The 20,600-nt window shown below is 44.2% G+C and overlaps 1 protein-coding gene and 1 long non-coding RNA gene across 4 annotated transcripts in view; one reads left to right on the top strand and one right to left on the bottom strand.

Moving 5' to 3' along the window:
- Tet1 (tet methylcytosine dioxygenase 1) overlaps positions 1-17,458 on the bottom strand; it is a 98,223-nt gene extending 80,765 nt beyond the window's left edge. For 2 of the 3 annotated variants that reach the window (XR_010044320.1, XM_013156854.3), the window contains exon 1: positions 15,593-17,458. Coding sequence is in view for 1 of the 3 variants with exons in the window: in XM_013156854.3 (XP_013012308.1) it covers positions 15,593-17,458 (1,866 nt within the window). In the remaining 2 variants the exon portion in view is untranslated. Of the gene's footprint in view, positions 1-25; positions 188-15,592 lie in introns of those variants that run through there. The other variant, XM_063239603.1, reaches the window with a different exon arrangement.
- Positions 461-18,309, top strand: LOC134473861 (uncharacterized). The gene is made up of 2 exons (XR_010044321.1): positions 461-630; positions 15,684-18,309. It is a non-coding gene; the product is annotated as an uncharacterized LOC134473861 (long non-coding RNA).
- The last annotated feature ends 2,291 nt before the right edge of the window (positions 18,310-20,600 follow it).

Raw genomic sequence — 20,600 nt, 5'->3', positions numbered from 1 at the left:
TAAAAGTCAGTGAAAAAACAACAACCTTGCATCAAGATGAAGTAGGGAAATACCCTGCTTTCCCTTAAAGTCTGTCTTAATTAGCCTCTGCATTCTTCACGGCGAAGCCCACAAGGTAGCCATCTTGCTTCTGCAGAGGAAGCCTCGGTAGTGGAACAGTTCTGCAAACTGCTCTTGGTGTTATTATCATGGTGTTTGAAGGCAGCCCTGGCCTGCCAGCACTGTAGACGTGCTGGGCATGCCTTTTGCAAAAACAGCCCCACACGGTGCAGCCAATGGCAATGCAGAGCTTAGCAACTCCAAAGTGATCTTCTCAGCCTAGCCCTTCCTAGACAAAGGATCTCCTGTGCGGCTGGCTCTCGCCACAGGACACAGGCAGCCCCAAGCTGTGACATGGAGTTCTCCGCAGAGGATCTGGTCGCGGCGAAATCATAGGAGGCTTCAGCCAAAACAATGCTCGCCAATCCCCCAGGTGGCCGGCAGGATCGATGGCGGAGTCTCCCTGATTAGTCACCTCTGGGTGGCAGCCAGGGCAGGTCCGCCTGGGGGAGGGGACACGGCTCTGCCTGCACTGCACAGGAGCTGTCGCGGAGCCCAGGGGGGCCTTGGGGCTCGCTGAAACTCTGGAAGGTATTGTGCATTTTTACTTTATAAGGCAAGGCGAAATATTGGCGATATTTAAGGCAGGGAGGTTATGTGAGGACAGTAAGGCTCAGCTGTTGGGCTTCGTGTCTCATTCCTCCGAACCACACCTCTCTGCAGCAGGCGCTCTGCCCAGAAACACAGCGATTTGATTTCTGTCAATAAATGTCCAATGACAAAGGCGGATTAGAAAATAACAATAAAGCCACTTAGGAAAGGACAGGCTGAGGACAAGGAGAAGGGGTGGAGTTTTCAAAATACACTTGCCACCAAGTGGTGCGAGACAAGGGATTTCTGTCTTGCTAGGAACATTTCCTGTGACTTTCATTTCCTGGAGAAATACCTGCCTGGCCAGAGGCAGAATCCACCTCCCTCTCCCAAAACCATCACCCAAGCAACTCTGCCCCCCAGAGCCACCAAAATAGGTCCCCACATGCAGCTGTCTACACTCCAGCCTGGCAGGCATGGAGAGTCACCCTCTCTCACTGGAAGGACCCCGTTCGCAGGTGGCAGGCACAGTGGCTGACACCTGCCACCCCCTGGGAAAGACAGAACAGAGGAATCTCCCTTCCTGTAGCCCCTGGCATTGCAAAAGCAGCACCGACAAGGACCAGCGCTGCTGCTAGGTTTCAAGGTCACTGCCCAACACCAGTGACCGACAGAGGCTGGTCGTGGTCCCATCCCCACCACCCTGACCGCTGCGGAGAGCCCAGCTCCACCTCGAGGGCCCAGGTTTCAGCAGCACATTTGGAGGCTGGCAGCAGGGCTTGCTTGGCTGCTCAGCCAGAGATGGGTTTTCCACTTGCAGTTGGATCCTGAACAGATTCCCACAGGCAGAAACCGGGAACAGAGTGAGGGCTGGATGGCCTGGGCTTGGCACCCTCACCTCCGGCCTTGGGTTTGCCAGAGAGGGAGCTTTCCTGGAGGGTTCACGAAGCCAGTGGGCCTGGTTTCCTGCTGTGGTTTTCAGGTTCCTTCTTGGTGCTGAGGACGGAAACCCAGGGCCTTATGCATGCTAAAGCAGGGGGCTTTACTACTGCCTGCCCAATCCAGTCCAGTCCTCACCTACTTCTCTCTCATCCACCCACAGCCAAAATTTCACTTTTTTCTTTTTGGTTTCTTGAGACAGGTCTTGCTGTGTAGCCTCAAATTTCCACCAGTTCTCCTGCCTCAGCCTTCAGAGTGCTAGGCAAAAGTTTTAATAAATTCATGTGAAAAAAAAAACCCAACTCGGTAGTGTTCTCAACTCTTCGGAAAACCAACAGAATCTGACCTAAATATATCCACCAGTGCACACTAAACCTATGCTAACAGGTTCCCTTGCAGACCAAGACCGCAGAGAAGGAGGTGAGATACCAGGACCACTGTGGCCAGGTGCTAGCTGTCTACAATCAGTGGGGTGATGAGGTTCTGCAAATGTGCACTAATTAAAAAAATCAAAAGTGAGCCAGGCGTGGTGGTGCACTCCTGTAATCCCAGCACTCAGGAGGGTGAGGCAGGAGGATCATCACAATCTGAGACCAGCCTCGGTTACAAAGTCAGCTCAAGGCCTGCCTGAACTGCATGGTGAGACTCTGTCTCAAAAAGCAAAAAAACAAAAAAGTGACACCAAAAAGAGAAGAATGAGGCCGAATACCATAAGGTTTGATTATACTGTATACAAAATGAGTATACTGTGTGTGTGTGTGTGTGTGTGTGTGTGTGTGTGTGAGATTTGCCTTCCTCAGCCCCTGCTGAGTTTTCTTCTTCTGTCTATATCTCCTATCTGTGTCTCCTGCCTCAGCCTCCCAGAGTGCTGGGATTACAGACATGTGCCATGCTACATTATTTTGTTTGTGTGGTCATGGAGCCAAAATCCAAGGCCTCTGCAGTAGGCTATATCCTCAGACCTGCTTCAATTTTTATTTTCAGACAGGGTCTCTCTAAGTCACTGAGTCACCCAGACTGGGCTTGAATTTGCAATCCCCTGCCTCAGTCTCCCAAAGGGCTGGGATAACAAAAGCATGTGTCACCACACCCAGATGCTGCTAGTGCTGCTGCTCCTCCTGCCTCTCCCCTAGCAATCCTGGGAACTGAACCCAGGGCCAGAGTGCTGGGACCACAGGCATACAACACCAAGCACAGTTAACAGCTAACTTTGAGTTCTGTACAAACTTCGATCTCAGCAGCTGCACCATTTAAATTCTCACCAGTCTGTCTCTCTCTCTCACATACACACACACACAAGCCAACATTTCTCAGAGCACCTTGCATTTCTATTACAGATTATGCCACACTAAAATGAGTATAATTTTATTATTTATTCATTACTTTGTGTGTATGCATGCGTGTGTATGTGTCGTCTTGGAAGTTGAACTTCACACTGAGCTACATCCCAGCCCTTTAAAATTTTTATTTTGGGGCTGGGGATTTAGCTCAGCGGCATAAGTGCTTGCCTTGCAAGCAGGCAGTCATGAGTTTGATCCCCGGTACCGAAAAAAAGACAAAAAAAAAAAATCTTACAAAAATTTTTATTTTGGATATAGTCTTGCTGTTTTGTACAGGCTAGCCTCAAACTTGCAATTCTCTCACCTAAGCCTCCTGAGTAGCTAGGATTACAGGCTTGTGCCACCACACCTGAACAGGAATACAATTTTTTTTTTTTTGTCTTTTTCATTTTTATCGGTACCAAGGATCAAACTCAGAACCGCCTGCTTGCAAGGCAGGTGCTTATGCCACTGAGCTAAATCCCCGGCCCCTAGGAATACAATTTTTAAAAAGCATCAATACTTTTATCCTGTTGTAAACATTTTTTTTTTTTTTGAGACAAGGTCTCACTATGTAGTTCAGGCTGGCCATGAACTCACAGCAGTCCTCGGTCCTCGCTGGGCTGGAATCACAGGCGTGAACTACCACACCCAGTTCATTGTTTAATGTTTAGTAAAGTGCTCACAATGTAATTACATGTCAAATCAATGCGGGACACTGAGTGTATACACTGGCCAGATGTCAAGTGTCCTGGCCCCGAAGGCAGCAATGTTACTCCCAGAGACATTTGGGAAGCCACCCAGTGAGACACCCAGCAACCTAAGAGTACTGAAGGTCTCTGTGTCCTGCTCTATAAAATAAGAAATCCAATGTTCATCCTATTGATACAGGGATGATATAGGACCTCTAAATAAGGGAAATGTAACTCCTAGCTTGCTAAGATGTCTGATATGTGAGTTTGTGTTTGCTAAAATAGAAAAATGAATTCTAGGAACAAGCAGTTAAGAGTAGAAAGTATTTATTGAGAGAAAGAAAAACTTCTGTCTAAGAGATAGAAGGTCTTGAGTAGGTTGCTGGGAACCCTGCTTCTCAAGGGAGTTTAGAGAGCAAAACCACAGTGAGGAGAGTCTAAGGTGGGATAGACCCACAATCAAGATTATAAGTGCAAGGGGCTGGGGATTTAGCTCAGCGGCCTAAGCGCCTGCCTTGCAAGCAGGCAGTCATGAGTTCGATCCCTGGTACCGATAAAAACAAAAAAGACAAAAAAAAAAAAAAAGATTATAAGTGCAGATAACATTGATCAATGGAAAACCACAAAATAAGTGTGAGGTTAGACAAAACTATGGTCAATCAATAAGATTACAAGTATAGTCCCTTGGGTAATACTGATTAAATGGGGGTCCAGTGGGGAAGCAAGTCATATAGCATGAGCACAAGGGATGGACAAGGACTTCCTTGATGCGTTGGGTTAAAGAGATGTGGGTCCAACACACGCCCAAGGTGATTGATGTCTGTCTATTCAGAGTATCAGTCACACTGCTCATCCCTAGAGCATCCTAGAGGAAGTACAGGGGTGAGCAGTTCCTCTTTCTCTTAAACCTGGCCTCCAGTCAGTGTGCCTCCAGCTACAGTTGTCTTCTGCACTGACCTCCTGAGAGGCCCACCCTGCTTGACTGCCTACAGATATTTCTGAATAACTTAGCTGCCTATAATGCTAGCAAGGTTAGTGACAGTGATTGGATCTAACCTTGACTCTGAATAGCAAACCCAGGGATTCACAAGAGCTGGGCCTGCAGGAACACTGAATGGCTTTTCACCGATTGCCCTGGCCACCTTTTTCCATCCCTGCACTCAGGGATTTGATGATCTCAGTCCTGACTTAGGTGATAGCAAGTTTCATGCACAATAAGCAGAAATGACTAAAGAGGCCCAATGTGGAGGTGCAGGCCTGTAATTCCAGCACTGAGGGGCCGAGGCCAGCATAGTGACTACATAAGTGAGACCCTGGCTCAAAACATAAAAAACAAAGGAGAGCGGAGGTTGGGGGTGTGACTTAGTGGTATGGCACTTTATCAGCATGCTAGATCCCTAGCACTAAGACAAATAAATAAAATAAAAAGAATATCAAACTTTCATTTCCAGCAGTCATGGAATTGGTCATTTCAAATAATCCTCCTGCTAGAGAAAAGCAGAAAAATGGGAAAAAAACAAAAAATGCTCGGTGCAGGGCAGTTTGGGCAGGAGGATTGAAAATTTGGTGCAAGACTAGGGAATTTAGAAGATCCTGTCTCAAAATTAAAAACAAAAACAAAAAAAGATTCAGATGCAGACACCTGCAATCACAGCACTCAGGAGGCTGAGGCAGAAGGATAAACACAGATAAGGTCAGCGTGGTCTACACAGTAATATCAAGGCCAATCTGGCATACATTGTGAGTGAAACCTTGTCTCAAAGAGGGAAAGGGTGAGTGAGGGGTAGAGAGAAGCAGGAATACAGCAGTAAAGAACTTGTCTAGTTAAGTGTGAGCCTCTGCTCTGGGTTCAACTCTGGTCTAGACAGTGGGGCTAGAAAAATATAAAATTACCTGTTTCTCCAGGCCTGGGGGCACACACCTATAATCTTTGTTACCTTGGAAGGCTGAGGCAGGAGAAATCACAAATTCAAGACCAGGCTGGGTGATTTACAAATATTGTCAGATTCTGTCTCAAGTTGAAAGGAAAAAAAAGAAAAAAAAAAAAAAAAAAAAACCAAAAACCAAGGCATAGTGGTGCATGCCTATAAATCCAGCACTCAAAGTCAAAGAGTATCACTGCCAGTTTGAGGCCAGCCTGGACTGCATAGCAAGATACTGTCTCAAAAAATATCTTCCAGGGGCTGGGGATTTAGCTCAGCAGCATAAGCGCCTGCCTTGCAAGCAGGCAGTCGTGAGTTTGATGCCTGGTACCGATAAAAAAAAAAAAAAATCTTCCATACTTCTGAATGAACTCATCAACAAATTCCTCCTCCAAGGAGAAGCACACACACCCTAGCGGGCTTCCCTCCAGCCTTCATCCAAGTCTCCTGCTCCCAAGTCCCAGGGCTTGATCCTGTGTCACCCCCCGCCCCGTCTCCTCCTCCCTCTCCTTCCCACTGTCACTCGGCTGTATCCTTATGCAAAAAAGGTCACAAAATGATGTTGCACGTGAAACACGATAGGAAAATAAGCTTTGGAGTAGAAATGTCTGGAGCACAGCAGCATCAAAGCCCTCTCATAAAACAGCAGCTAGAAAAGAACTGTGCAATCGTCTCTCTGGAAACCACAAGTGTAATTCTGTACCACAGGGCAGAAAACTGATCATTCATAATGGATCTTAATCCATCACCCGGACAAAGGCATCTATAATTCTCAGAAACAGTGTGTGGTCCTGGCTACTGCCAAGGACCTCAGTTACTTTCCCCCTAAGTAGCATAAATTGCTGGACATAGTGAATTGCCCTGTAATCCCAACACTCAGGAAGCTGAGGCAGGAGGATTACCAAAAGTTTGAAGGCCAGCCTGGGCTACAAAGTGAGACCTTGCCTCAAAAAAAACAGTAACAAAAAAATGAAAAGAGTACACATAGACGAGGCAAACAGCTGGAAGTAATGAAGTGAATACACAAATCTTTTGAAGGATGTAGCAAGCTCACAGCACTTTTCAGTGACTATATGGGGCAGGCTCTGCACCAGATACTGTAGACATCATCCCTGCTGCCCATGCACAGCTCTCAGGGGCACAAGGACACTTTTCCACACTGCTACTCACAGGGGAAATCTAAATTCTTAGAGTAACTGCTTCTCCTGAACCAAAGAACAGGTGTCAAGGGCAGCCCTCACAGGCTCGGGCAGTGGGTGCCATTCTGGTTTGTTTTTATTTTGGAGCGTGAAGACTCTGCTGCCCTGGAAATTTAACAAGAGCCATACAGCGTCTTCCCGCAGACAATGTGAGGGAGTGGAATCCAGGGTATATGAAGTCTTGTGTCCAAACAGATCAAGAGCTTCTACCAGTCAGGGTGACACACACCTGTAATTCTCATACTCTGGGAGGCTGAGACAGGAAGACTTCAAGTTTGAGCCAGGTCTGAAAATTTAGTGACTTGTAAGACTCTGTCTCAGAATGGAAATAAAAAAGGGCTGGGGATGTAGCTCAGTGTGAAGGCCATGGGTTTGATCCCCAACACTGAGGCTTGGGGGGACTCTGATTTGGTTTTGTTTGGTTTGGTTTTTAGGAGACAGGTGCCTAGTTTTATGTGGCACAGGCTGGCCCACAATGCTGGGATTCGAGTGACCCTCCCATCCCAGTGTCCTGAGCTCCAGGAGCACAGGTACGCGCTATCCTGTGTTCTTAGGATCTGTAAAGTCGGTATGAAAGTCACACTATACTTCAAGTTAGTCTCAGGAATTCCTATTCAGCAACCAAGAACATGTGGAAAGTTTAGCAGGACCAAAGCACTGATACAATAATGGCAATTTAAAAATTCTGATTTTCCATGGTAGCTAAAAATACACTAGATGCCTAATCTGATCTGGCTGCTGTCCAGTCATTAGTCAGATTTGCTGAAATGCTGGCTCACTCACCACCTCCAAAAGCTAAGGACCTTCAGAAGTTTCCTAAAAAGAAAGCCCAGTTCAGTGACATTTATCTGTAACCCCAGCACTCTGGAGGCTGAGACAGGAGGACTGCTGCAAATTCAAAGTCAGCCCAGGCTACATAGTGAGTTCAAGGCCAGCCTGGACTACAGAGTGAGACCCTATTTCTTTCTTTCTTCTTCTTTTTTTTTTTTTTTTTTTGTCTTTTTCCTTTTTATCGGTACCGGGGATCGAACTCACGACTGCCTGCTTGCAAGGCAGACGCTTATGCTGCTGAGCTAAATCCCCAGCCCCGAGACCCTATTTCAAAAAGCAAACAAACAAAGTAGTAAAAGAAGCACACTCTGCAGGGTGAGAGCCAACCAATGAGAGCACACACAGTAACCACAAATTTTATTCTGATACAGGGGTCTCACTAAGTTAAGTTACCCAGTTAGGTTCAAATTTGAGTTTCTCCTGTCTCAGCCTCCTAAGTACTTGGGTAACAGGCTTGTGGCACCCTGCCCAGTTGGTTTTGGCACTTTTTATAAAAATATTGTTAGGGGCCAGGAATTTAGCTCAGTGGCACAGTTCCTGCATGGCAAGCATGAGATCCAGAGTTCGATTTCTGGTAGCCCCCCATAAAAATGTGCTTCTATCAGTTCATGTGTGCAGGACAAAATGATTGCATACACTGTGGGGAATTAGTACATGCATATAATATCTCACTTCTTTTTCTTCCTCTTTCCCCTTCACCCTGTCTCTCTCTTTTTTTTAAGTAACACAAGGTCATTATGTAAAAATTCCAATTACATACAAATATTGGAAGAAAAATTTAAAAGGCATGTATTCTCTATTGTACTCCTCCTCTACTCACAAAACGATCCTCAGAAATAAATATTCTCAACATTTGGTTTTTATACATATCCTTCTAGGATTGATCCTTTGAATTTCATTGGCAATGAGAAAACTATGGAATTTTTGAGCTTGCATTCTTTAGTCTTTCATTTTGTTTGATTTTTGTCCTACTCTGGAGCTCAAACCCAGGGCTGCAGCCACACCAGGCAAAGGCAAGTGCTCGGTCACTGAGCTACAGTGAACCCAGTGATCCCCAACCCCATTTTTGAGAATTCTGAGCGTCCCACACTTTGCATCTTGCTATAGCCAACATTTATAAATGTACTTGGCATAAACTGTAAGCACCAGGTATAATGGGGACACCTACAATCCCCGCACTCAGGTGGCTGAGGGAACTACAAGTTCCAGGGCAACCTGGACTATGTATCAAACCTCAAAAACAAAACAAACAAAAAAATTAAGCCACACAGTTATACAGCTTTCCCATCATTTATTCATTTAATGCAATCAATTGTGGTGCCGAGGGTTGAACCCAGAGCCTTGAACATTCTAGGCAAGCACTTACCACCAAGCTGCACCTTCAGCCCTTTATTTTATTTTTAAGTTTCTTTTTTACACTAGTATGTTTGTGATGCAAAATACTTGTGTTCATCTTGGACAACTGGTACACACCAGCATGTGCACTCTGCTCTCATCACACATCACATCTTAATCATTTTTCTCCTCTCACCTCATCCCAGACCTTTCACATACTTTAAAAGCACTGTACCTTTCCAAAAACCTTTCCCTTAAGCTTCCACTTGAATTTCTGCTACAGTTAGCCTATGATTCTACTGGCTTTGGTACTTGAAAAGAATATGTGTGTGGGGCTGGGGATTTAGCTCAACAGCATAAGCACCTGCCTTGCAAGCAGGCGGTCATGAGTTCGATCCCCGGTACCGATAAAAATGAAAAAGATAAAAAAAAAAAAAGAATATGTGTGTATCTAGCTGGACTCATGGTGAAAAAAAAAAAAAAAGAATATGTGTGTAATAATCCCCAAAGTGTTCTTTTGGGGTACTAGCTGATAAAATACTAATTAAATATGGTATAAAGTAGATGGACTACAGTGCAGTTGACCTTCTGGGATGTTGTTTTAATTTTTGTATTTTTAAACTAGATGTTGGTGTGTGATAAGTGGCTAGATTTTGTATTTTTATTAAAATTTAAATCATTTGTTCAAGCAAACTCTTGTCAGCATCCCATAAGTCCTGGGTTTGGGCTTTGGAATAATTTAAGCATGTCACTTATAATCACTGCTCTCTGCTTTGCTTGTTTCTTTTTCAAGACAGAGTTTCAAAAAAAAAAAAAAGTTTTACTAGCAATCCTGCTGCCTCAGCCTCCCAAGTGCTGGGACTACAGGCATGCATCACCACACCCAGCACTATGGCCTGCTAAAGCAGTAATTTGGTAGCCATGTGGGAATACTTAAATCAGAAGAAAGACAAGATTTGTCCTTTGTAATATTCACAGCAGGCTTGAAAAGCTGATAATCAACCAACACCTGAATACTTCATACTTGAGTTTTGATTCTCATTACCTAGGTAATCTGCTGAATTGTCCAGAGTAGTGTGATTCATTTGGTAGCTGTGTGTTATTCCAGTGTAACTGTACAAAAGCACAAGACCTTGGGGCCGGGGATTTAGCTCAGCGGCATAAGCGCCTGCCTTGCAAGCAGGCAGTCGTGAGTTCGATCCCCGGTACCGATAAAAAGGAAAAAGACAAAAAAAAAAAAAAAAAAAAAAAAAGCATAAGACCTTTCCTTCTGTCTTTCCTGGTGAAATTTGAGCCACATCCATCATAGCCCCACAAAATGTTGGAGACTTGAGTTTGGGTTGTAGCTCAGCGGCACATTGCCTGCCTGGCAAGCGTGACGCCCTGGGTTCATTTCACCATACCAAAACAAAACAAAACAAAACAGCTGGAGATTTACACTTGCATCTCCTAGATGACTAATGCGCAATAAAAAAATGAATAGGTAGACCAACAAAAGAATTCTGGAGTTAAACTCCATTGAAAAATAAATACATGTTGGGCATGGAGCCGCACATCTGTAATCCCGGCACTCTGGAGGCTAAGACAAGAAGATCACAAGTTTGAGGCCAGCCTGGGATACCTAGTGAGTTCAAGGGCAGTCTGAACTACACCATGAGGCTCAAGAATAAATAATAAAATAAAATAAAATCAACACGTACTATGCCGGCGCGCTCATTGTAACTGTAACTCGTATTACGCTGACACAAGATGAAATATGTTGGCCAGTCTGCGACATTAAATAGCCAGATAATGCAGGTAAAGTACTTCCCTAGAGTGGTAGGTTCGAGGACTCACATGCACTAATCAGAAACAACCCAGCTCCAGGGGTCGCTGGTTGTGCACTCTGTGCTTGCCTGGCCTGGGCGCTCCACGCAGGGAAAGACCTGCTCTCTTCTCCCTAGGCGGGCTTCACACACATGCACACTGTCCACCAAAAGGCTTTTAATACACTCATCTGGCTTGAAGGCACAATTCAGGACTCGTAACATTGCCCGCAGTCTCAGGAATTAGTAACAAAAACTTGTCCAGTATGCCACACATTCTGCAATGAAAACACTGAGGTAGTAGTGACCGTGGGGGGCGAGGCTCATCACCAGCTCCCAGAGGAAGGGGTAAGACGAAGACAATGAGTGTGTCACTGCTACCGTCAGAAAGCAGGCAGCCATGGGGCTGGGGATTTAGCTCAGTGGCATAAGCACCTGCTTTGCAAGCAGGTAGTCGTCAGTTCGATCCCCGGTACCGATAAAAGAAAAAAGACAAAAAAAAAAAAAAAAAAAAGCAGGCAGCCAGTGATTCACCCCGCATCATTTAACAACCCTTAATGTTCAGATTTTCAAATATGACAATTTCCATTAGTTAAGAAGATGGGGCAGGGGGTTTGTATGTTACTGCAAACCTGTACTCGAAATACTTAGGAGGCTAAGGCAGGATTCCCACAGTGAGTTCAAGGCCGGCCTGAAATATATATCCTGTTTCAAATAAAAAGGAGGGGAAGGGGCCAGCTCACTGGGAGGAATACAGTTCACTGGTTTAGCATGTGTGAGGCACTGGGTTTGAAGCCCGTGCGCATGCGCACATGGAAGTTAGCAGTAATAAACGCAGCACACTTTACAGTGTTCTCTAGTATGTTGTCATTAGTCTAACCAAACATGTAATAACCTCTAATGTTTGGGCAGAAAAGTAAAACCAACATAAATACAAAAAATTATTTCACTTTGGCTGGATGAACTCACAAACTACTGTATCTAGTCATTCAGTTAATGTTAATTAAACACATCATACTATACTAAAATCCTCTGGCTAGAGACGTAATTCAAAACCCTACCCTGCACACCCTATGTTAAAGTTACTTGTAAAAAATGTAACCCATGTCTAAATATGTATCTCTATGCTTAAAAAAACCTGCACCCTATTCTTTTATATACTTATATCACTTCAAAAAAATAGGGTAAAAGCCAAACACATGCCTGTAATCCTAGCACTATGGAGGCTGAGGCAGGAGAATTGTTGCAAGTTGGAGACACGCGTGGGCTACAAAGTGAGCTCAAGACCAGCCTGAACTGTGTAGTGAGACCTCAAAAAGACCAAAAAAAAAAAAAAAAAAAAAAAAAAAGACTCAAAATGTTAAATTACAAATAAATATACATGAGGAATGTACTAGCCAAAAACACATTCCTAAACAACTATAAGGCTGATAAGTGCCAGGCATGGTGCGCCATGCCTATAATCTTGTTACTCGGAGGACAAGATTTAGAGGCAGCTTGGACCAATTTAAGGAGGTACTGTCTCAAAATAAAAACAGCTGGGGAGTGTAGCTTGTCATGGAGAGTTTCTCTAACTGCAAGGCCCTGGGTTCCATTCCCAGCACTGAAAAAAAATTAAAAAGGGAGGGAAAAAATGATAAAGTTAAAGGTTTTAATTATCAGCATTTTGAGATACAAAGAGAACAGTAAAATGAACTAAGGATGGAAGAAGACAAAAATTTTTTTTTTAATCTTGACTAAAACTCTAACTGGACATGGTGGTACATGCTTGTAATTCTAGACTCTTAGAGGCTAGGGTAGGAGGATCTCAAATTTGAGCCTAGCCATTGAGGCACCATCAAAAATAAAATAAAATAAAATAAAATAAAATGGGCCAGGAATCTAGCTCAGTGATAAGGTCCCCCAGTCTTAATTCTCAGTGCCACAAAAGAAAAAAAAAAACTTTCTAAGATTACATAAATAGGGCTGGGCCACACCTATGTGGAAGAACCCTTATCTAACATGCCTAAGGCTCTGGTTTTACACCCCAGGAAAGGGAGTGAGGGGGATGAACTATTAATAAACAGGGAAGGCATTGGTCACGTGCTAGCAGATTCATCCAGAAAAAAGTCATTATCTCTCAATTGACCTACAGTTCAGCATATCACAGGCAGGGTCCCAGGAGGGCTATCTGGGTGTGGGGATTGAAGCCAGGTCCTTGTGCATTCTAAGAGCCCCTCTGCCTCTGAGCTATCTTCAGCCACTAAGGGAAGTCTTACTGGCACAACCACAGTGGTTCAATAATATCTACAGAAGCTGAAGATATATATATATTTTAGGATCCAGCAATTCCTCTTCAAGGAATATATGCAACAGCACACACACATATGTTCGCCAAGGGATATGTATGGCATATCATTTAAAATAAATATACTGTGATACATACATACATACAATGGAATACTATACCACAATAATGATGAACAACTGTAAACAACATTATTGATGAATCTCACAAAAATACTAAGCCAAAACAAAACCAGAATGTAGAATTGACCTTGCTTTCCCAGAATGCACTTGGCAGAGACTCTGACTCCCTGCGGGGAGGGTAGTTTATCCACCTCCAGAGTCCAAGACAGTGACAGCCAAAGAAAAGGTTAAAGAACTCTTGAGGGGAGGGGTAGGAGGATAAAAAAGAGCTAAAGAACAAATGAAGAGGGGCTGGGGATTTAGCTCAGCGGCATAAGCGCCTGCCTTGCAAGCAGGCAGTCGGGAGTTCCATCCCTGGTACCGATAAAAACGAAAAAAGACAAAAAAAAAAAAAAGAACAAATGAAGAGAGAACAAGTAACTCTGAACACATCAATGACATGGTAGTGACAATCACCCTGGGTATCACCAACATAGTGTTTCAGTCACTGCTGTCCACTTACAGGAACCAACTCAACCTCAGACAAATTGCAGACTCAGATCTGGGACATCACACAAACACTTTTGACAGTGAAACACTTGTGCCAGAAAACAACTACTCAGGGAATGGTTGAAGCTGGCTTTATAGCTTCAGGAGGGGGTGGCTGGGATGTGGCTTGGTGCTTACCAAGCTCAATCTGCATTCCAGAAAAAAAAAAAGAAAGAAAGAAAGAAAGAAAGAAAAAGTTGAAATTCTCTCCAGGCCAAATTTGAGATACTCAGAGCTTCAAATTTGATAACAGACGGTTGCAATAGTGTATGCCTAGCATTTGAAAGTTCCTCCCCTCCCACCTTCCCCTCCAAAAGAAATAAGGTTAATATAAATTATAATCCATTAATATAATAAAAATTCATAGGTTTAGACTAAAAGATAAACAAACAAGTAAGTAAATAGCGGGAGAGCTTTTCCTTAGCATTTGAAACCAATTAATAGAGCTAGAAGAAATGACAAGAGCTGGTTGTGGTGACACTCCTTGAAGCTAAGGTAGGAGGATTGCAGACAAGATCAAGCCTAACCTGGGCAACTTGGTAAGACCCTCTCTCAAAATAAAAATAAGAATGTTATAAAAATTAGCCCATGTGTGGTAGTGTATATATGTATCTATAATCTCAGCACGCAGGAGGTTTACTGTGAGTTCAAGGCCAGCCCAGGCTATGCAGGTTTAAGGCCAGCCTGAACCACACAGAGAGACTCTGTTGCAAAAATAAATAGACAGCAAAAATCATAAATAATTGTCACACATTTTACAAGTCTAATATGCAGCAGTTTGTGTTTTAACCAAATTCCATAAAATCTTTCAAATAAAAAAAATTTGGGGGGGCTGGGGATTTAGCTCAGCGGCATAAGTGTCTGCCTTGCAAGCAGGCAGTCGTGGGTTCAACCCCTGCAAAAGGAAAAAGACAAAAAAAAAATTTTTTTTTCCTTTGGTACTGGGACTTGAACTCAGGACCTTGTGCTTACCAGACAGGCACTGTGCCACTAAACTATATCCCCAGACCTCAAACTCTAAATCAACCAATACTTTTATTATTTTTATCAATCATGTAAGAACTGATGTTTATAGTACACTAGAATTCACAAGCTACTTTCATTTAACCCCAGAGGCTCCATGAAATGTGCCTAATAGGTCGAAATCACTCACAGGGAAAACAAAACCAAAAGAAATCACCCACGGAAAATAAACATAAAATCTGTATTATTGGCAGGCATCAAGGCAGTCTCAACATTGAGGGTACAGACAATTTTACCCTTTCAAAAGTAAGCACACTGGGCAGCTCACTGGCACAGCCCTTGCCTGGCAAGTGCTGGGTCCTGAGTTTGATTCCCCATACAAAAAAAAAAAAGGATGCTGGATGTGGTGACACCCACCTACAATCCCTCTCCAGAGGATGAGGTAGAAGATAATTGTGAGCTTGAGGCCAGCATAGGCGATGTAGTGAGTTTGTTGTGGAGTTTTAAATTGTCTGCCCCCCCATCAGGTTTTAAGGTAGTTAATTTGTTCAACTTTTTTTTTTTTTTTTTTTTTTTTTTGAGATGGGGTTTCACTATGCAGCTCAAGCTTACTTAGCCCAGGCTGGTCTAGAACTTGCAAAAATCCTCTTGCCTCAGCCTCCCTAGTGCTGGGATTACAGAAGTGCCCCACCACACCTGGCCAATTCTTAAGTTTTAAGTCCATAATCACATACACAAGAAAGGCAAGCAATTAGCTAAAATGAAGCACAGTGGAGATCTTTGCAAAACCACACCTTTAGGATTTCTCTATGTCCCTATCAAATGCTACAATGGAAGAACTGTGTGCTCGAGGGACAATTACTAGGAGAAAGCCAAGCTGTCTCTGCACATGGCCTTCCTCGAGCAGACCCAGGTTCCTACAGTCAAGCAACAGCAAGTTGCCAATTTACAGGACAGGAGATGGAAGCCCCCAGCTTGGCGCACCCCCTCTCTCCCACGTGGGCCTGGGTCCTCACTCACCTCCAAAGGCACCAGGACGGATGGCTTCTTCTTCAGCTCCTCACACTTCCTCTTCTTGCAGATCTGATGGCTGTTTTTTCTGTTCTTGCAGTATGTGCACTCGCCACAGTTGGCCTTCTGCTGGCAGGGCCCGCAGACCCCGCAGCGCTTGCGCTTCTTCTTCTCCAGAGTCGGCAGGAGGGTCGTGTAGGACAAGGAGGCGGTGGCGCTGGCCAGGGACACCGGTTCGGGCGCGCTGCTCACACTGACATGGGGACTCTGACTTTCGGTGGTGCCAGGACCAGCCTGGGAGAACTGGACAGAGCCAGGCAGGGCTGGAGCAAGGCTGCTTCCCAGCGCGACAGTGACATCGGGAGTGGTGGCTGGCGGAAGGCCCATAGGAATGGGCGCCTCAGTCTCTGCATTGCTTGCAGCTATTACTGGAGGTACTGAGCTGAACTCAGGGCCTGATGGAGGCTGAGGAGCGTGTCCTGGGCCCAAGGGCAGGACTGGCCCAGCACTTGGTACTGCAGGCCTGTAGGTTACAGCACCCTCGGACACAGGCCACTGTGGGAGAGCACTATAGGCAGGAATTGCATTTGGGAGCAGGGGAAGGAAGGCACCCAGGTCTGGGGCAGCACCCGCACCTGAGACCAAACCCAGGACTTCGTGTTGGTTGAGGATAGGACCAAAGACCTCTCTTTGGACTGAAGTAGCACCAGGAATTTCCAGTGGGGCTGGGGCCTCCCCCGGAACTGGGTTAGCACCCGGAATTTCCCACTGATGAGGAACAGCCTGAAAGGCTGGTCCTGGGATGGAGGCAGAATCAGCAGCTCCCTCTGGAGCTGGGGTAGCTTGGAGGGCCTCTTGGTTGTGGGGTTGAGCACCAAGGGTTTGTGGCTCGGAGCCTGCTAAGAGGAACTTTATCAGGGCTGAGGGATAGACAGACAGGTAGTTCCTGAGGTCCAGTTCGGGTACACCCTGATGAAAGACAGAGGATGGGCAGCTCTCCTGTTCACGTGGGTCAGGATCTGGGCTAGAATCAAACAACTTCAGAGATTGTACTCGTGAACCCAAGTCTTCCAACTGAACGTGAGGGTTTCTGTGGGAGGTAACTTCGGTGGCTACTCTTTGGGACAAAGAGGTACTCAGAGTGTCCCAAGCAAAGCTCTGGGACTCGCTGGTGTCATTTGGTATCTGTTCAGAGAAGAGTTCTTCACCACAGTGTGGCCTTTCCAGAGGCTCAGGCAGAATCTCAGCTGCTAGGGTACTGGAGGTGGGGACACTGATTTTGGACTCCTCTACCTTTTGAGACCAAGGCTGGGTTGTCTCTGGACTCTCACCTTTAACTAAAGGTGTGTTTTGTACACTGATTAGATTTTCTGTATCAAGAGGCACTGGAGGGTCTGAATTTGGGACTGGGTCATTTTCTGAATGCTTTACTCCGGGGTTGGAGAGCACTTTATTACACTCGCGTTGCTTTTCTGAATTCTTGGAAGACGCAATTTTCTTGGGTTTGGCAGTGACCACTGGAGGCTGGGAGAGCCGCCTGCTAAGAGAGGTGCTGCGGAGAGCCATTGTAAAGCCATTGCAAGTTAGGGACTCTGGGTTCTGTAACAGAACCTCATTGCGATCCAGATTCAGACGGGCTGCTCCAGCTCGGGTCAGAAGGCTTCTGGCTGGCACAAGAGGTTTGGGTTCTGTTTTTTTCTTACCATCTCTTTCTTGAATTAATTGTTTTAACTTTCCAGGGCTCACAGGCTTGACTGATGTCACATTTTTGTTGGCTGCTGGCTTGTGGGTCTTCTTCAGTTGGATGTTTTTCTTTTTGTTTATGTCTTCCTTCCTGACTAACCTGGAAGGCCTTGCGTGACGAGATCGAGACATAGCTACAGAGTGGGAAGAACTCCAAGGGCCCAGGAAATAGAGTCATTGGTCCTTTGGAAAGTCTCACTTTGGAGGAGAATCTGGATAGATTGTCAAGCTCAGTCATACAAAGTTTCAACCTGAAATAAAAATATTGAAAGTAAGTCTCATGCATTTTCCACTTGAAAGAATATTTACTATTGGTTAAAATGAGGAAACTCAGAACATGTATTGCAAAAGAAAAATGGGTAGAGATGTTTCCAGAACTGAAAAAAAAAAAAAAAAAAAAGAAAAAGAAAAATGGGAATGCCCCACCTCTGTCTCTCTCTCTTGAGGCATGTTCTCCCAGAGTTGGAATAACAGGCTGTGATACCATGCCAAGCTGAAGAATTATTACGAGGTTGGATTCGTTATAATATTCCTTTAATTACCACAACAACCGACTCAGCTGATAAAGTTCTTAGAATAAAATAAGCATAACAATGTTTCTCTACATGAGACACAGCATGTGTAGTTATATGTATTTTAAAACTTAAATCTGTCTTTAGGTACTGTGATCATTAACCTTGATGTCAGCTTCACTGGGTAAAGAAATATCTTGCCAATTAGAAGAGCATGCTCCTGCATGTGTGGCCTGGGTCAGCCCTGGGTACTGTATATGGTGCTCTTCCCTGCTCTGCTTCCTGGCCACCATGAACTAAGCAGCTTTGCTCCGCTATACCCTTCTGCCATGAAGTTCCTGCCTTGGAGCCAACTGACCATGGATTGAACTCCCTGAAACCATGAGCAAGTTAAGCCTCTCTTCCCTGAAATTGTGGGTATTGGACATTGTGTCTCAGTAACAACAAAAACTAAAAAAGATACTTTAAAAATTGTCTCATTCTTTTTTCTAAATACATTCCAACACAAGCTAGGTAGTGTGGACTTAACGACAAAGTTGGTAAACCCAGAGGCAGGAGCTTATGTACTCCAAGAAACTGTATCCCCTGTTCCCATTGCCCTGGCCCATACCCCCCAGTCTTTGACACAAGATCTCACTAAATTGCCCAGGCTGGGCTCAAACTTTCAATCCTCCATCCTCAGCCTCCCAAGTGCTGGGATTATGGGCTTTGCACTGCCATACCTGGCTTGGAGATCCAATATTAACTTTAGGTTTCAATTAACAGTCCAAAAACTTTGAGCTTTTAACATGTCCGGAGATTGCAACAGGGGAAAAAAACACCTGGTTGCACTCAGCCAAAGACACAGAGACAACAAGAAATAAAATAAGGGGTTCCACAGATTATAGACCATATATATATATTTTTTGTTTGTTTGTTTGTTTTGTTTTCCTTTTCATAAGGTCTCACTATGGGGTTCAAGCTGACCTTGAAATAATTTACTACATAGCCCAGGTAGGTCTCAAACTTGAGGTAGTCCTCCTGCCTCAGCCTCCAGAGTGCTGCTATTATAGATGTGTGTGCCACCATGCCTCACTCACAAAACCTACATTTTAATCATCTCTGCTTCACTGATGAAATGTAACCTTTTGTGATAAATTAAGGTTTTGCTATGGCTGAACACCCCCCACACACACACATCCCTGTATTGGAAATTGAACCTAAGGGCCTTCACACTGACATCCCCAGCCCCTTTTGTTATTGTTCGTTTTGTAGGGGGCAGGGTCTCATTAAGTTACCAACTTGCCTAGGCTGGGCTCAAATTCATGGTCCTCCTGCCTCAGCCACCCAGAGTCCTGGAATTACAGATATGTCTCACCCCACCCAGCTGGTAATGTAATCTATTCTGTCAAACAAATCCACAGTAAAATATGAAAAATTTATCCTCAAAGATCTCCTGAAACTAATCTTCCTTTATAATTTACAAATATTACTAAATGTGCCATTTTTAGCGATTTATGTATTATAGAGAAGATTCACCCAAAAAGATATTGGGCTGGGACTGTAGGTTAGTAATAGAACAAGATCTCCAGCACCAAAGAAATTTTTTAAAAAAGTGTATCTTCCAGTGAACACGCAGATCCCACTAGCCAGATGAATGAAAATAAAAATCTAACAGTAAAATCTCCTTTGTCTATTAACATCTCAGTTCCACTCTTGTTTTTCCTTTTTGACTAAAACTGATGTTTTGGTCCTTCTCAAAAGCAGTTTTGGAATATAGCTCAGCAATACAGTGCCTGTCTGTCAAGCACAAGGTTGTGAGTTCAATCCCTGGTACAAAAAAAAAAAATCATCATAATCTAGAATATTTCCAGAGTCTCATTACTATAGGGAGAGCTACATGATAACAACATGGGAAAAGAAAATCTACATAAGAGTCCAGAAAGGGGAGCCACATGCAATTGACTGAATTGACAGGATCCTGAGTTCCTATTGTTCTGGATGAGAAAAACAAAACAAAAACCAACTCTGGGATGCAAAACATTACTCAGTTAATAGACCTTTTCATCAGAAGGTACCAAGGCCCCTAACCCACAACAAATTTTTCCCTAAAATATTATTGTGATATATGGGACTACAGTGCATGAGATTCAAAATCATAGGGCAAGAGAGAAGAGACCAACCTCTAAAAAGATACAGAAAGACTCAGTACAGCCTAGCATAGAGGTGCACGTCTGTAATCTTAGCACTCAGGAGGCTGAAACAGGAAGATCTCTGAGAATTTGAGGTCAGCATGGGCTACAAGGTAAGATCATGACTCAAAAAGAGAAAAGAAAAAAAAAAAGACACAATACTAGCCCAACCTACCATATGTCTGGTTTGAGTTCTTGTTCTTTAAAATCAAAGAATGAATTTTAGGAGCAAAGGAGGTTAAAAGCAGAAATACTTATTAAGGGAAAGAAAGCTTCTGTCTGAGAGAGAGACAGAAGGGATCCCAAATGGGTTACTCCACAATACTAGCCCAAACTTGAGAATAAAAGTCAAATAACAAAGTAGAGAAATAAGAAGTGCACTTTGATAGGTGATCACTGCTACCAGGGGTCTGCTAGTTATTCATACATAACCAAATCAAATATTATTTGAACTTACCAAATGATCAGCCTTTCCCTAAGACGCTTTCTTACAATTATTTAAGATAATCACCTTGGGCTGGCTTTAGCCCAGCTGTTCCTTCGAGTCTGGTTTCCCAACCGCTTAGGCCCATCGGTCCGATGGTTAGAGAC

This window comes from Cavia porcellus, unplaced genomic scaffold, assembly GCF_034190915.1.
Source record: "Cavia porcellus strain 051 isolate PalLab524CR breed Dunkin Hartley unplaced genomic scaffold, mCavPor4.1 scaffold_28, whole genome shotgun sequence".
In the NCBI taxonomy this organism is placed as follows: Eukaryota; Metazoa; Chordata; class Mammalia; order Rodentia; family Caviidae; genus Cavia; species Cavia porcellus.
The sequence above is the reverse complement of the archived record's forward strand: the minus strand, read 5'-3'. Positions and strand labels throughout refer to the sequence as shown.